This window comes from Danio aesculapii, chromosome 24 (assembly GCF_903798145.1).
Source record: "Danio aesculapii chromosome 24, fDanAes4.1, whole genome shotgun sequence".
Taxonomy (NCBI): Eukaryota; Metazoa; Chordata; class Actinopteri; order Cypriniformes; family Danionidae; genus Danio; species Danio aesculapii.
The window spans coordinates 25,594,685-25,609,753 of NC_079458.1; the positions used below are offsets into that span (position 1 = coordinate 25,594,685).

Here is a 15,069-nt window from a genome sequence, read left to right on the forward strand (position 1 = left end):
AATTTATTCAGATTGACTTAATTATGAAATAGAATATCCTGAATGAGTTAGTTTTTTATACCTTTGAGCAGTCTGTTGTACTTCCTCATATGCAAACCTGTTTAGCAACCCAAATTCAGGGAACAGAGAGGCTTTAGTTTGGAGTTAATTATTTTTGCTCAGTTAGAATGAAGAAGAGGTAAGAAAAGCGTGTGGGCTGAAAATGCTGTAGGGCAGAATACAAATTTAATTGATGTTGTCAGCCTCTTGCTTAGACACCTTGAACACCAGAAACATGTCCCATCCAACAAAGATCACAATTCTGCAAAGAAAATACCAAAAATAGAGTAGACTGGAATCATTAAATACTTGTCTTTATTCAAGATAGACAGTACAACAGGGTATTTAAAACATATTTCCCCTAAAATACTCAAAAGGTAATGGTGACTTTATTTTTAGCAATAAGAATGACAATATGAAATATGAACTCGTCTTGCAGAAATCACTTTCATTTGCCCTTCTTGAATTTGCCTGGCGTAGCACTTGTCTTCTGTTTCTTTTTGGCAGATCCCTTTGTTTCAGGCTCCTAGATACAAAAAGAAAAAAATATAAAATGTTTCAATAATAAACCTTTTATAAGCATTACAGTATGGCTATTTTTCTTCAGATAGGACAGATTTCTCAGTTATTACATCCTCCTACCTTACGCTTAGAAGAGATTGATCCGGTTACAGTAAAGAACGTGTCCAGTCGGCCCTGGGTGCTGCCTTGTCTGCTCTTTGTGATCTTCTTACAGCCGTTACGGATACGATCCTCACTGACAACACACAAGTTAAAAAACATAAAATATCTGACAAACATATTCAGCTGCTGTGAGAATGTAGCCCAAATACAAGACAACTGGCATTCTATTCATTCAATCTCACAGTACTACGAGATTCACTTTCCAGCAAAGACCCTTTTCACGAAGAACATTGTGATGCAATATTAAAATAATTCAGAAATACATTTAAAAAAAGAAGCTAAAATAAGAAGGTAAAATAACCATTAAAACTTTTTCCCTTTAAACCAAACTTAGGATTTCAGACAGCAAAGTTTAAATCAAGTCCATATAAATAAAAAATGAGGAACCCAGTCATAGACACTATAACAAATTAATCATACAAAAATGACTCCTATTCACCATATCAAATTGATGTACTGACTATTGCCTATAAGGTTGTGACCAAGAAAACAGAAAGAGAATATTCAATTTAAATTTGCATGTTCTGCTTGTCTGTGTGAATGAGTAGTGTAGTTTTGTTTGCTACCCATGAACACACTGCTTTCAGGTATTTGTAGATATTCGAGTTGGTTGCTACTCAGGTCTGAGGTTACATTTAAAAATGTATTTCACTACAGATTACAAAATGTGTGCTTTAAAAGGCGATTAGCAATGCATTTTATTACATTACTCCAATTTAGCAACCTAATCTAAATACCAGAATCTAATCTAATTACAAATGAATGGGATTCTATGTGGTTTCATGCTGCATTCCAAGCTTCAAAATGAATCACATCATATATAATGCATATATATAGAACGAGTACTTCATAAAAATCCTCTCTGGAGAAGCTAGCCGCTCAAAAGAATTGCTGATTAAAAAAAATTAAATTAATAGCCAAAGGAAATATGGTTGCAAGTAATTTTGTTAAAGATCCATACAATATAACAACCGCACTTCATGCTGCTTTAGGGAAACAAACCCCAAATCTATCCATTTGAGAGTCATTCCAATGCCATCTCGCGGCAATTTGTAACTTTTTGATTTCGTGGCTGATTCATATGAATTCGTACAATCTCATTCGTACAATCCCAATGACAGTTAGGTTTAGGGGTGGGGTTGGGTGCCACACCTCCTTAAAAATTGTACATTTTAATATGACTGAACTCTGGGTTAGCCACTAAACTGACAAAACGTACAACAGTTATGCTTCCTCGTGAGTTCAGGCTGGTGTGACTGACACTAAATCATTTGTTCACAATGAATTGGATCATGAACTTGCATTACCATTGTCACATTTAGAAGTTTGTCTGTAAAACACAAAGCTGTCATTTGACTTTATAAACTTATTTACATGTATGATTTACATAGATGTTAACTCAATCCAAAGTGAATTCGGAGATTGAGATTGGTGTTATTTTTGTATTCATTTCTTACATACAGTATAATAAATGAAATAACCATTCAACATTCAATTTATAAGAATATTGAAAAATAAGAGGTTTTTTTTAAAGATTAAAAGACTTTTTTAGACTGAATGTTTTTCGATGTTAATAAAGTTGTTGTACGTAAACATAAATTAGATAAAAACAGTATTTCCAGGACAGAAATGCATTCAGTAACTGGTTTTCTGTTGTCCATTTTTGTTTAGTGCACACATTTGTTTATTAGTTACAATCTCTATGTTTACTTAAATTAAATAAAGAAATGTCAATAAAATTCAAAGTAATCACTTAGTTAATCTAAAATGCTTTTTTGATGTAACTAATTTGATTCCTGCTCATTTAAAATGTAATCAAAATGAAATAGTGACTTAGATTTTGTATTTTAAATGCTTAACATTGTTACACTGCATTTTGCAACTCCCCAGCCCTGGTTGCACCTGAACTGCTTCTCAGCACACATAAACTGTATTAGCCCGTCCTCGTCAGGTTCATTCCACTTCAGATCGACAGAGGTGCCATCCACGACCTCAGGTTCCAAGAAGAGACCTCGAGCCTCTTTATACAGCCAGTCCTCTGGAGCAGGGTGTTTCTACAAAACAAACAATACATTGTAAACCAGTTAAATGGAAGGCTGGATGCATTGTTAAAAACACAAAGCAATCACTTAATTACTTCGATCACGTCTGTCATTGGTAACTGTCCATGAAATAGTTTGATTTTACTCATTCAATTAACAAGTTGAAAGCATATTTCACTCACACTTGAACTTTTTTCAAATAATTTATTAATTTTGGCAGAAGAGACAAACTACAAGCTTTGAATGCTTATATTCTCTATAAATGCATATGTTGTTACTGTTTTTGAAGCACACTAGGTTAAGGATAACCTTAAGACTAACATATTGATGCAAACAGTTATACATTTTTATTTAACGTAGACCAAGTCCTATTACTAGATTTAAAAGTAGAGATTTTAATCAGTATTGTGCCAACTTAGCGTCACCGCCAGTGACTAACTGAATAGTGGTGTTTTGTAATAAGCTTAGTCTTTGTTAAAGAAACATGACTCAAACCATGTACCAGGTATTCCTGGAACAAATTCTACTGCTCTGACAATGTTCCCACAGGATAAAGTTACATACTCCACAGCCAAGGCAATAAAGGTTGCTATTATAATTCACGTTAAATTCGGGCATTTAAAAGAAAATTGAGAAAAGTTTAAATATTATTATAGTCTTAAAACATGGGACCCTTGTATATTTTGCAATTATCTGATAGTACCAAATGACTTAAATTGCCATCAGTAGTTTAAGGCAGTGGTTCTCAAATTTTTAAACCAGCGACCTCCAATGGAAGATCGTCAAGAACTTGCGACCCCCCACTACCAAAGCATATACAAACAATAAAAATTACTTTAAGCTGTTCACAATATTTTAACTATAGTTATTATATATTACAGGGCTCGAAATTAAAACATTTTCTTGGTAGTACTGGTGCTCCTAACTTTAAAAATTTTGCAGCACCAGCCAAAATTTAGTGGCCCCCACCAATTATCGCACTGTTACTACAAGTTTTATAAACAGATTTATTGCATTTGAAATCAACACTGATCAAAACTAACAAGCAAAAATATATATATGTGTGAGGAAAATATGTCTCAATGAAATCTCGTTGGCACAAGAAAATACATTTTTATAACATAATTGAGTGACCAAAAGATACACGGACGAACCGCTCACCGGCCCTGCATGCACTGTTTGACATGAATTAATGAATCTGTTAACGATAACTGTGCTGTGTTCTCACGGGTGGTGTCTGATATTGCACAGATACTTTTGACATATACCTTATTATTTGCATACGTCATTTTAATGGCAATACTGGTCTTTTCATGAGCTGCAATATTAGTTTAATCTTAGTCAGTACAAGCCCTTTTGCAGAGGTGTACGTGGTTTTAAGTTTTACATATAGCTGCACGGCTGACAGCGTCTGGCGATTAAATGAAGGATTAAACAAAAACTCTCGTGCTTAAAATGTGTAGATGTGGCAAACAGTTACCTGAAAATTCCGTCCCACAGACTTTACAGTGAATGCTTTAGTTATTTTCAGAGCAGACTTGAAGCCAATGGAAGTCTTTTATCCACTCTTCGAAAAGTGTAGATGGTGGATTAACATTCACCACATGATCAGTAATCAGATGTGCCATTATTTGTAGCTTTAGGTGTTTCTAAGACAAAATCTGTCAGCGTTGTTTTCATTCTCTCATCTTCAGTGCTTTACATTTTCGCGGTTGTAGCTCATGTCATCTGAAGACAGGAGGCGTTGACTGAGTGATTGACAGCTGATTTTAACCAATCCATTCGTGTTCAGTTCTTAGAGCAGTGGGCCAATAAGAAAAGCGCAAAGGCGGGGCAAGGGTTGCGGCATTTGTTTACTGCAGCAAGTTGACATGACAAGTTTTAAACTGTTCCTGAGCGCTGCGTTTCAAGTACAAAGATGCATTCTGCCTGAATGTATCCTAAATACTGTATGAATTCATCAGTAATATCTTTTTAAACATCTGAAAATATTAGCTTTCACTTGTAATACTGAAAAATATTTATTATAATCACTGAAAATTACACAATTTTTAAATCACTTTCGCGACCTCTTGAAATTATTCTGCGACCCCCGCAGGGGTAGCGACCCCCAGTTTGAGAACCACTGGTTTAAAGAACCCCAATACATAAATTTTACTCAAATACATATAAACACTCAAAAATTCATAATTTTAGAATTGCCTCAATTTTAGATTTAAGCTTTTTAATTTTGAGTCATATGCATGAATGTATATTTAAAGAATTGCAGGTAAATGGCCCAGATTCCTCCACTTCAGCAGAGGAACAAAATCAGTTTTTTAGCTTTATGGTAGACAAAGGCCAGAGTTTCTTTTTATTGCAAATATAAATATTTAAAAAAAAATTCCATAATGCAAGAAACAGTATCAATAAATTAAAAAATGTATAAATTCCGTACAAAATTAGTAATAAAAGCGTTTTATGGTGGGCAATTTCAAGTCATTACACTTGTGTTATTGCCAATGATAGTTTTCTGATAAAGCACTAACCACCACTAGGTGGCACAATTCAACAAAACATGATCATGGATATGGGATTTGAAATGATGCACTGGTGCTAGGGCTGCGCGTTTTAGGGAAAAATGTGATATTGCCATATTTTATTTTCTGCTATAAATATTGCGATATGAATAGTTGCACAAGATAGACTGAATAATACTATTTGATGGTTTTCTGATGAGTCTAATGGTATTCAGCTACAGAAAATGAATCACCACAATGAGACAATTTCTTTCAATTCTAGTCCAAATATTAACCAATTCTTAAAGCAAGAAAAAAAATTGTTTTGTTAACAACTTTAGAATAAATCAGTAAAAATTAAGAATTTTTCCTTAAAACAGGCAAAATTATCTGCCAGTGTGTTAAGTAAAATAAATAAATAATAATAATCTTGTTTTTACTTTGAAACATAGATATTCGAACTAGAAACAATACAAAAAAAAAAAAAAGTATAAATCCTATATAAATGCAGTAGTTAAATACAAACATGTAGCTCCTGGTCTACCAGCACACTAACTCAGACCTTAACATTGCATATCTTGCAATGTGACTATTGCGGATGCGCACATTACGACATCAATGCTGAAACAATATATTGTGCAAGCCTAGAGCATTGAGTTTCTTCTGTCGAATACAAAAGAAGATAATTTGATACAATGCTGGTTGCTGGCATCCATTGACTACCATAGTAATTTTTGTCCTACTATGAAAGTCAATGGACGCCAGCAACCAGCATTCAAATATCTTATTTTGTGTTTAACAAAAGATTCTTAACTTCGCTCTTATATCTAACTCGCATCTCTAATATTTTAAAAACACAATAACCTCTCTTCAACAGCAGGTTAATGCATTTGAACGGTGCAAATAAACGTACATTTGGGTCAATATTCTCCAGAATTTCTTCAATAGAGCCATGCTGTTTAATTAGGTCGATGGCCCTCTTGGGTCCGATTCCTTTTATAGTGCCACAGTAGTCACAGCCCAGTAGGATACACAGGTCGATGAACTGAGGAAGACAAACAAACATAATTAGAAAGAACAGATGCTTATTAAAGGCAGAGATTTATATACAAAATGAGAGAAATAGACATGTTGATATATAGCTCACCTGTTGATGTGTCAGCTCCATATCCTGCAGAATGCGACTGAAGTGAAACTCTTGGATGGGAAGCTTTCTAAAATGACAAAAGATAACCAGTTACTTGTGAATGCCCAAATATCTGTGTCATTACATTATTTCCAAAAGGTAATTACAAATATAAAGGGTATTCATGCATACTTTGCTTCACTGGCTGTTAGATGCCTCAATAAGACTGTTGTTCCAAATGTCAGACCGTCCATATCTTCTGTTGCTGTGGCATAAACCTTCCCTGCTTTCACCAGAGCAGCACAACTCGCCTCAGCCTCACATGGAGCCTTAACATTAGAGAAGCGTTCAATTATATTTATAACCGCAAATTAATGATCAGAAAAATAAGTTGGAGAAAAATGACAAATAGTTGACTATCAGTGACTGTGGTAGTACCTCAATGTATGGGACTCCCATTAGAGAAAGTAATTTCTTACATTCCTCATTGTGTTGTTTGGTGACCTTCACAAGTCGTTTACTAAACTTGTCGATGTTTTCCTGTTCACCTGTGAGAATGGTTTTAATTAGAAAAAAATGTATATTTTTATGAAAAAAAATGCCTTTTTGATGGTGTCTGTACCTGCTTCTTGTGCCTGAGCTAGAAGTTTCTCAGCCTCTGCTCGTCTCTCAACTCTCTTCTCAAGCTGCAAAAAGTGTTTACAATTGTCACATCAAGACTGCAAAAAATGCTGTTTATTTATTGTCACATCAGCAACTTATGACTATTTCTGGGAAAGACAAAAAAATACATTATACATTTTACACCACATTAAACTACACTACCATCGTATACTACTATAAACAAACTGTTTATGCCATAGTATTGTAAAATTGTATTAATGTTTCAAATATGCACATTTAAATAAATAAAAAGTAAATTTACATTTCATATTTTATAGGAATTCATTTTTTTTACTTATTTATCTTTAATGGGCGTTTTGCTCCAGATGAGCAAATGTAGGGAGGTTTCTGATTTTATCATTATTCAATTATTCACCTATTATATACAATTTTGATAATGGGAGGCACTTCCATTTTGGGAAAGTTAGAGTCAAAAACAAACAAATTCAAATCACAACACTGGACTACAAATAATCTTTGTGTCCCTTTATCTTAATGACCCATAAATTTCCTTCATGCTCTACTATCAAGCCTCAGGTTAATAATGTAAAGCTGTCACAAAACTAAACATGATATTGTAAGATTATCTGTGGGAGGGGCTGTTTCTGCCCACTACATTTGCTTTTTCTGCCTGACTGTGTTTTAGTACAAAAAACAAATACTATGGAAGTCAATAGTTAGAAATTTGCAACATTCCTCAAAATATTTTCTTTGGTGTACAACAGAACGAAAAAAAAAAGTAAAGTAAATGGCAGATTTTTGGGTGACTTATCGCATAAATAAAAGGTTTATTGTGAATTCCTGATAACCTAATGTGTAATTCACCCCTAAGAATCCTTTCACTTTCATATGCCTTACATATTTTCTTAACATGCTCAACAGTCTACTCAGTTAAAGAGATATTACATAAACCTGTTACGTTTCCATATAATGTGTAATGTATGACTTAGATGTGCATGGCCCCTGTTCATAGACTTGTATAAAAAAAACTTTGTTTTCAACTTAAATTGTGAATTATTTAGCTTTTCTTTGTTTTGTTTTTTTATTTCTATTAGTACCGACCTGTGTGAAATGAGTCACAAAGTATCTATCATTTTCTATTGTTTGCTTCTAGAATTAAATGTTTAAACTTGGATGCTTATACTAGGTTCATTGATTGGATGTTTCGTTGGCTTTGATTAAAGTTACTCCCATAATTTGTGCAAAGCATAATAGTGGTGAGGAAAATAAGGTGGATAATGATGTTTGTGCGTCTCTAATGCACCTCTCCTGACTTGAGCTGAGGTGGCTTCCCATCAAACACATAAACCGGCTTGATGCCGCTCTCCAGCATTCGGATGGTCCTGTAGAACATGCCCATGAGGTGGCTGAGAAGACAAGAGAGTTCTACTGTGTAAATGGCTAAAAATTTAAAATACATGTTTTGGATCTGTCACAACTCAGACAATTTCACATACCTAGTGGTCTCTCCATCTTCATTCTGCAACACATTACCGTCCTGTCGAACCGCAATCAAAAACTGGTAGATACACATGGAGGCATCGATAGCAATCTTCCTTCCTGCAACAATCCATATATGAATGAACACAGAGGTAAAGTTGTTTTTACATTCATACATACTTTCAGTCGTCTTTTAAGGTGACAAGTTCTGACATGCTACTTTGCATATTCGGTCTGAAATCATATGCATGTATACTTTTAAAAACAAAAAGCCCTAATTAGCTGACAGTAAACAATGTTGTAATTTGAAAAAGACATCATATTAACAGCAAATGGCTATTTAGAAATGGCAAATAATACTTTGCTGAAATTATTTTAAGGAGAAAGTCAGAATGTGGAAATGTAACTCCAATATTACCTCAATAACAAATACATTTTCATAAGCGCCGCCATAGACATTTATCTGACAAAAACCACTACTATTCACACTCATTCTAATGAATTCTATCTCTCTTTTAAACAAACACACACATTATCAGTAATCTAGAAGACATAACAGAAGCATTTTTAATAAACATAAAATGCAAACAAACACCCACTTGTCATATTTGAGATTCACTGACATGCTCTTCCTCAGCATACAACAGAGTTTAAGCAGAACTTACCGAAGTAGCTTTTGATTTCATGCTCCTTGATAGCCGAAGGTGCATGATCTGCAATGAGCTTTGCAAGTCCGTGAATTCCCATAGTGATGAATTGTTACTATCAGAAACCTGAAAGTATTTTGAACAATAAACGTCAAATTATGAAAGATAATTAGCGAGATTAGACAAAGACGAACACAATGCGGCTCATACAACAATGTGGACGGTTTTAAATGCCAAGCCAAAACGGCGGTCTAACAAAATAAAGCTTTAAACCGTGCTATGAATCGACATGTGCACGCACAGCATTGCATACCAACGTTGCAAAACGCAGCAAATAACAGAAAATTTACTTGCCAATAAAATATGAGCTTCAGCTTCTTACTTCTTAGTCATTCACACTTGGACACAACTGCAACCGCGCGGAAAAGCGTCGTCAATTTCGCGCGAATTCTAAATACAGGCAAAACCAATCGAATTCTTGTGGCGACCGAAGGGCTCGATTTTTCACAATTGTCTAGTTCAGTCTTTGCGAGGAATAACAACGGAGCGTGCATCTCGATCGATTAGTCAGGACTGGCGAGGCATCAGTAAGGCAGAGGAAATGTCTGGTAATTGTTATCACCTCTAAAAAAAGCCTGAAAATGTTTTCTATTGTCGAGCCCACGTTTCAAGCTGGAAATACTAGATGCAGGAACTTGTCGAAACAGGTGCAGGTGTTGCGCTGTAGCCCCACCCACCCCGGAAGATCCTAGTAAGGGTGTTTTTATTTTTTAAGGTGACGTGGATTCGCTGTGCGCCGCTTCTGTTGATCGCGACCTTTCGGCTGTTTCATCGCGTTAAAGCGAAGATCGGAAGATGTTTTATCACTAGCCATGTCCAGATATGACATTACACATACGCCTGTGTTACTGACTGGATTTTGAAGCGAAAGAAGCGATTCTGAGGAATCCGAGGAAGCATCTGAAACAGGTTTGCAGCATTTCTCTGATGCGGAAGTGTTGAAAGCATCTTAGTCGGCGACAAAGATTTATAGTGCTTTAATTCAAAGTCCAGGGACTTATTCATTTGTTTCCTCGTTTGTTTATGTCGGGAGGATGCTAGCCTTGTCTGTTTATTTAATGTTACTCTGTCAAAACGAGGACGTGGAAAATGGTCCAATTTTTCCACAAGAGCCATTTCGGTAATAGTTTATTTGACAGTGTAATTGTCTCACAGTATATGTTTTCAATTTGTTAGTAACAAATGTTATTCATACTTAAAAGCACAAATACATGCTGTTAATTAATTAGGTAACACTTTACGATGATGTTTTTTTTTTTTTGCCATCAGTGGTTTAACTACATTAATTGTCATAAACTAACAACAACTAATAGATTTATAACATATATTAATATGACTTAATGGTAATCTCAGCAATTACTAAGAAGTGTATGTTCTAAGTTACATCTAGTCTATTGGCATTGGTTAATGTGCAGTGAACTAAAATATTACTCTGCATTTTGGTTATGTAACTAAATTGTAAACAATTACACCTTTAAAACTATTTAAAAAACTTATTTGTTTATCATTTGTCTGTATAAATACATCCATTTTTCTTATATCTGGATCATCTGATCTTTTACTTAGGTCTTATGTGTAGGTTATGTGTAATGTGACATCCAGGATCTAATTTTGCATAAATGATTAAAGGGAATTTAAAATTGATGTGATTTGACTATTTTTGCTTAAAGCGAAAGTTCTACCACAAATTTAAATCGGCCTCACGTTTTTCAAATCTGTGTAGTTTTTACAAGCACTTGTAGTCACTAATTTAGTTTAGTTTTATTTAATCAATTAATTTAGTTTAGTCACAAATTATTTAATGATCAAATTGTTTCAATATTGTCTGTTTCAAAAGTAATAATAATAAGACTCAAATTGTTTAATATAATTTGACATGTTTTGGTTTTAAAAGTATGCACAGTATAACATTAATATTCCAGTTTAAATGAGTAATTCAATATTAAGTATTACTTTTTTATTTAAAACCATTTAAAGAAAATCTGCATTTTAGGTGTGTTGAAAATGTCATGCTTAAAGAGAGTATACTCCAAATTGAATCACGTTCTCCTCAATGCCACATTTTCTAACTCATTTGGATTTTTAATAATTACTTATTATTTAATGTATAATCATACAATATATTTGAAGTCACAAAATGTGCAATAATAAAATAAATAATATACTTTATAGTAATTTTACATCCTAGTTTTAAAAGACTTTTACACTGTGCATACGGTCATGGAAAAACTGGAAAAGTCCTGGAATTTTGACATGGCATTTTCCAGGACTAGAAAAGTTTTGGAAAAACAGAAAAGCCCACAGAGTTTTGTAAAAGTCATGGAAAACAGATATCTGTATACTTGAATATAGGTTATTTACTTTTTTCTGTCCTAGGCCAATCACATACTCTCACATTATAAGTGCGATGTAAGCATTATCTAAATCGATTTTCCATAGATATAAATTGAAACTAAATAGATTGTTGCATGTTTTACGATATGCTGTAATAAATTTAAACATGCATTGTTTTTCTTTTACCATGCATATGTAGACATTGCATGAAACATTAGGTCATGAAAATTTATTTTAAAGTCTTGGAAAAATCATGGAAAAAATATAGAATTTTAGTAGTGAAAATGTTTATGAACCCTGCGCTTATGATTCTATCATGATTTGCCCCATTCTGTTTTGCAATGTTCACATTTTTAGTAACAACGTTATTATGTAATATTACAATTAACTACGTTTATTCGGAGCCATAAATCTTATAATAATAATTAACTCTTTTTAAGTCTTACTTGTAACTCGTGTATGACATGTTTTATAGCATATTTATGTAAAATATTCTAAAAATATAAAAATGTGTGTGTTTAAATTGTATTGTAGATGCATTGATCATTTATCTTAAAGGGTTGCAAAATGAAACCATAACTTACTGAAACTATTTAGCCCCTTCCCCCCTTGTGTTTTCCAATTATGAGTAAGTAGTACATCAGTAAATGTATTTCAAGTATTAAAGACAAATGATAAATAATTAGCTGTTATGAATAGTTAGATGCAGCCTGTCAGGTTAAGCTACTACCATAAGTCTACCATACTTTTTTTTTCTGTTTGTATATTTCCTGACCCCTTTTACAGTCTTGATTTGCCTGCTGACAGGTGTTGTCATGACAGCGAGACTGGAATGCTCAGGCCTGCGTGTCGCTGGTCAATCCGTGACACTCTGTGTGCTGGTTCTCTGCCTGATGCCTCACTTTGGCTGGGCAGTGAGTTACAAACAAGGCGATCCAGTTGTCCTGTATGTGAACAAAGTTGGTCCGTATCACAATCCCCAGGAGACGTATCACTATTACACTCTACCTGTCTGTAGACCAAAAGAGGTAAGTGTGCACTGCATTATTTACAGTTATCCCAATCTGTTAAGAGCACTTGCTTTATGGCCTAATTATGCAATATAAGTCATTGAGGTTTACAGTTTGAGAGGTTGGTCATCTTCTGGACGTGTTTGCAGGTCCGTCATAAAGCTTTAAGTCTGGGAGAGGTATTGGATGGAGACCGTATGGCTGAATCTCTGTATAACATTCGTTTCAAGGAAAATGCGGATCGACAGACGCTGTGCAAGCTCACTCTCTCTGAGAAAGAGGTAGGATACACCCTTAGCCTAATTCAAAAAAGATTTTAGGAATTTAAAAATTGATTTTGTTTGTGGTTGATGGCAGTTTCTTAACAAACGGATAATATAGCCTTATTCTTTCTCTCTCTGTACATTAGAATGTGATGTATGTATGTATGTATGTATGTATGTATGTATGTATGTACAGTTGAAGTCAGAATTATTAGCCCCCTGTCTATTTTTTTCCCCAATTTCTGTTTAACGAATAGATTTTTTTCAACATTTCTAAACATAATAGTTTTAATAACTCATTTCTAATAAGTGATTTATTTTATTTTTGCCATGATGACAGTAAATAATATTTGACTAGATATTTGTCAAGACACTTCTATACAGCTTAAAGTGACATTTAAAGGCTTAACTAGGTTAATTAGTTTAACTAGGCAGGTTGGGGTAATTAGGCAAGTTATTGTATAATGATGGTTTGCTCTGTAGACTATCGAAAAATATATAACTTAAAGGGGCTAATAATTTTGACTTTAAAAGGATTTAAAAAAAAATTAAAAACAGTTTTTTTTCTAGCCGAAATAAAACAAATAAGGCTTTATTTAAGAATTATTAGCCCCTCTTTGAATGTTTTTTCCTTTTTAAATATTTCCTAAATGGTGTTTTAAAGAGCAAGGAAATTTTTTACAGTATGTCTGATAATATTTTTTCTAGTGAAGAAAGTCTTATTTGGTTTATTTCCGCTAGAATATTTAAAAAACCCTTTGAAGGTCAAAATTATTAGCCCCTTTAAGATAAAGATTTATTTATATATTTATTTATTTATTTATTTATTTATTTATTTGATAGACTACAGAACAAACCGTCATTATACAATAACTTGCCTAATTACCCTAACCTGCCTACTTAACCTAATTGACCTAGTTAAGCCTTTAAATGTCACTTTAAGCTGTATAGAAGTGTCTTGAAAAATATCTAGTAAAATATTATGCAGCCTTCACGCAGTCATTAACACCGATGCTGACCTTTTAAAAAATGTAACTGAACATCATGATGACACGAAGCACAAGTTCTGTGATTGGTTATCTTGGTAGCATTGACGAGTGTGGGTGACACGGAGAGGGAAAAAATCTAAATAAATAAAAGAACCGTTCATTAATTGCAATTGAGTTAAAATCTTCAAATGTTAAATTAATCAAGATTTTGATTTTAGGCCAAATCGCCCAGCCGTACATTAAAGGTTAGATTTGCGTATAATCTGCTTTTCTTTTTTATGTTTTTTCTTTTGTTACATTTAAATACATAATTTAAAGAACATTTACATTTTATGTGTGTTGAAAATATTATGCATAAAAAAAGTTTCCAAATTAAATCATGTTCTGCTCAATGCCACATTTTCCAACTCATTTGGACTTTTAAGAATTACTTATTATTTAATGTATAGTCACAAAATTGATTTGAAGTCACAAAATGTATAATAATTAAAATAATATACTTTATAATAATGTTACAACTTTATTTTACAAGTATTACATGTAGGTAATTCTATCATGATTTGCCCCCATTCTAATTTGCAGTTTTTTTTAAGCTGATTCAGATGTTAAAGTGGAAACTCTTGCCTTTGACCCATGTTAATTGGATTGAGTGAATTCAGCATTTTCCTGAATGGAAAGTGTTCTCTATTCTGCTTCAGGTCTAATCAATGGTTTAACCAGCTAGTCAGGGTTTTCAAGTTCGTTTTATGAGAGATGGGTATGTTGGAGGGTTGGAACTAAACTCTACGGGAAGCCACATGTCCTGAAACAGGATTTTGCACAGTTCAATGTCACTGAAGATGATGTGACAAAAGAAATGCAGGAGTATTGAATTGCTTTAGACACCTTATGTTTTTAAATTTTGTATTTCTACAGGTGGATCAGTTGCGGGAGGCAATTGAGGAGCTGTATTACTTTGAATTTGTCCTAGATGACATTCCCATCTGGGGTTTTGTGGGATATATGGAAGAAAGTGGATTTCTGCCTCACAGCCACAAGGTAAAGTACATAACTTTGTCTCTGTTAGTCACACAAGAGGCAAGAGACACAAGAATTAAGAGTCACATGAAACGTTTTGATGAAAGGTTCTTTTTTTAATTAGTAAAATAAAATATTAGTAATACTAATATATTAGTGTTATATTAGTAGTGAAATATTAGTAAAAAAATATTTTTAAATATGAAATCTGAAATATAGATAAGTGTGTACTTGCACATCATCATTCAAAAGTTTAG

The 15,069-nt window shown here is 33.6% G+C and overlaps 2 protein-coding genes across 3 annotated transcripts in view; one reads left to right on the forward strand and one right to left on the reverse strand.

The window, feature by feature from the left end:
* Positions 1 to 337: 337 nt before the first annotated feature.
* On the reverse strand, positions 338 to 9,600 carry fen1 (flap structure-specific endonuclease 1). Of its 2 annotated transcripts, none has more exons than XM_056450384.1 (12): positions 9,494 to 9,600; positions 9,158 to 9,265; positions 8,510 to 8,612; positions 8,317 to 8,419; positions 7,012 to 7,075; positions 6,828 to 6,937; positions 6,582 to 6,718; positions 6,411 to 6,477; positions 6,177 to 6,308; positions 2,626 to 2,777; positions 682 to 796; positions 338 to 565 (listed from the first exon to the last, which is right to left on the reverse strand). In XM_056450384.1, exons 2-12 carry the CDS (start codon positions 9,237 to 9,239, stop codon positions 488 to 490), a joined length of 1,143 nt encoding a protein of 380 aa, XP_056306359.1. In that variant the 5' UTR covers positions 9,240 to 9,265; positions 9,494 to 9,600; the 3' UTR covers positions 338 to 487. The 2 variants fall into 2 exon arrangements, with proteins under 2 accessions (XP_056306359.1, XP_056306361.1); XM_056450386.1 differs by having other exon boundaries at positions 9,522 to 9,597.
* A 119-nt stretch (positions 9,601 to 9,719) lies between these two features.
* tm9sf1 (transmembrane 9 superfamily member 1) overlaps positions 9,720 to 15,069 on the forward strand; it is a 28,481-nt gene continuing 23,131 nt past the window's right edge. Inside the window, exons 1-4 of the mRNA XM_056450383.1 lie at positions 9,720 to 10,108; positions 12,341 to 12,561; positions 12,693 to 12,824; positions 14,711 to 14,833. Coding sequence (XP_056306358.1) covers positions 12,349 to 12,561; positions 12,693 to 12,824; positions 14,711 to 14,833 — 468 coding nt within the window. The 5' untranslated portion in view covers positions 9,720 to 10,108; positions 12,341 to 12,348. The remainder of the gene's footprint in view (positions 10,109 to 12,340; positions 12,562 to 12,692; positions 12,825 to 14,710; positions 14,834 to 15,069) is intronic.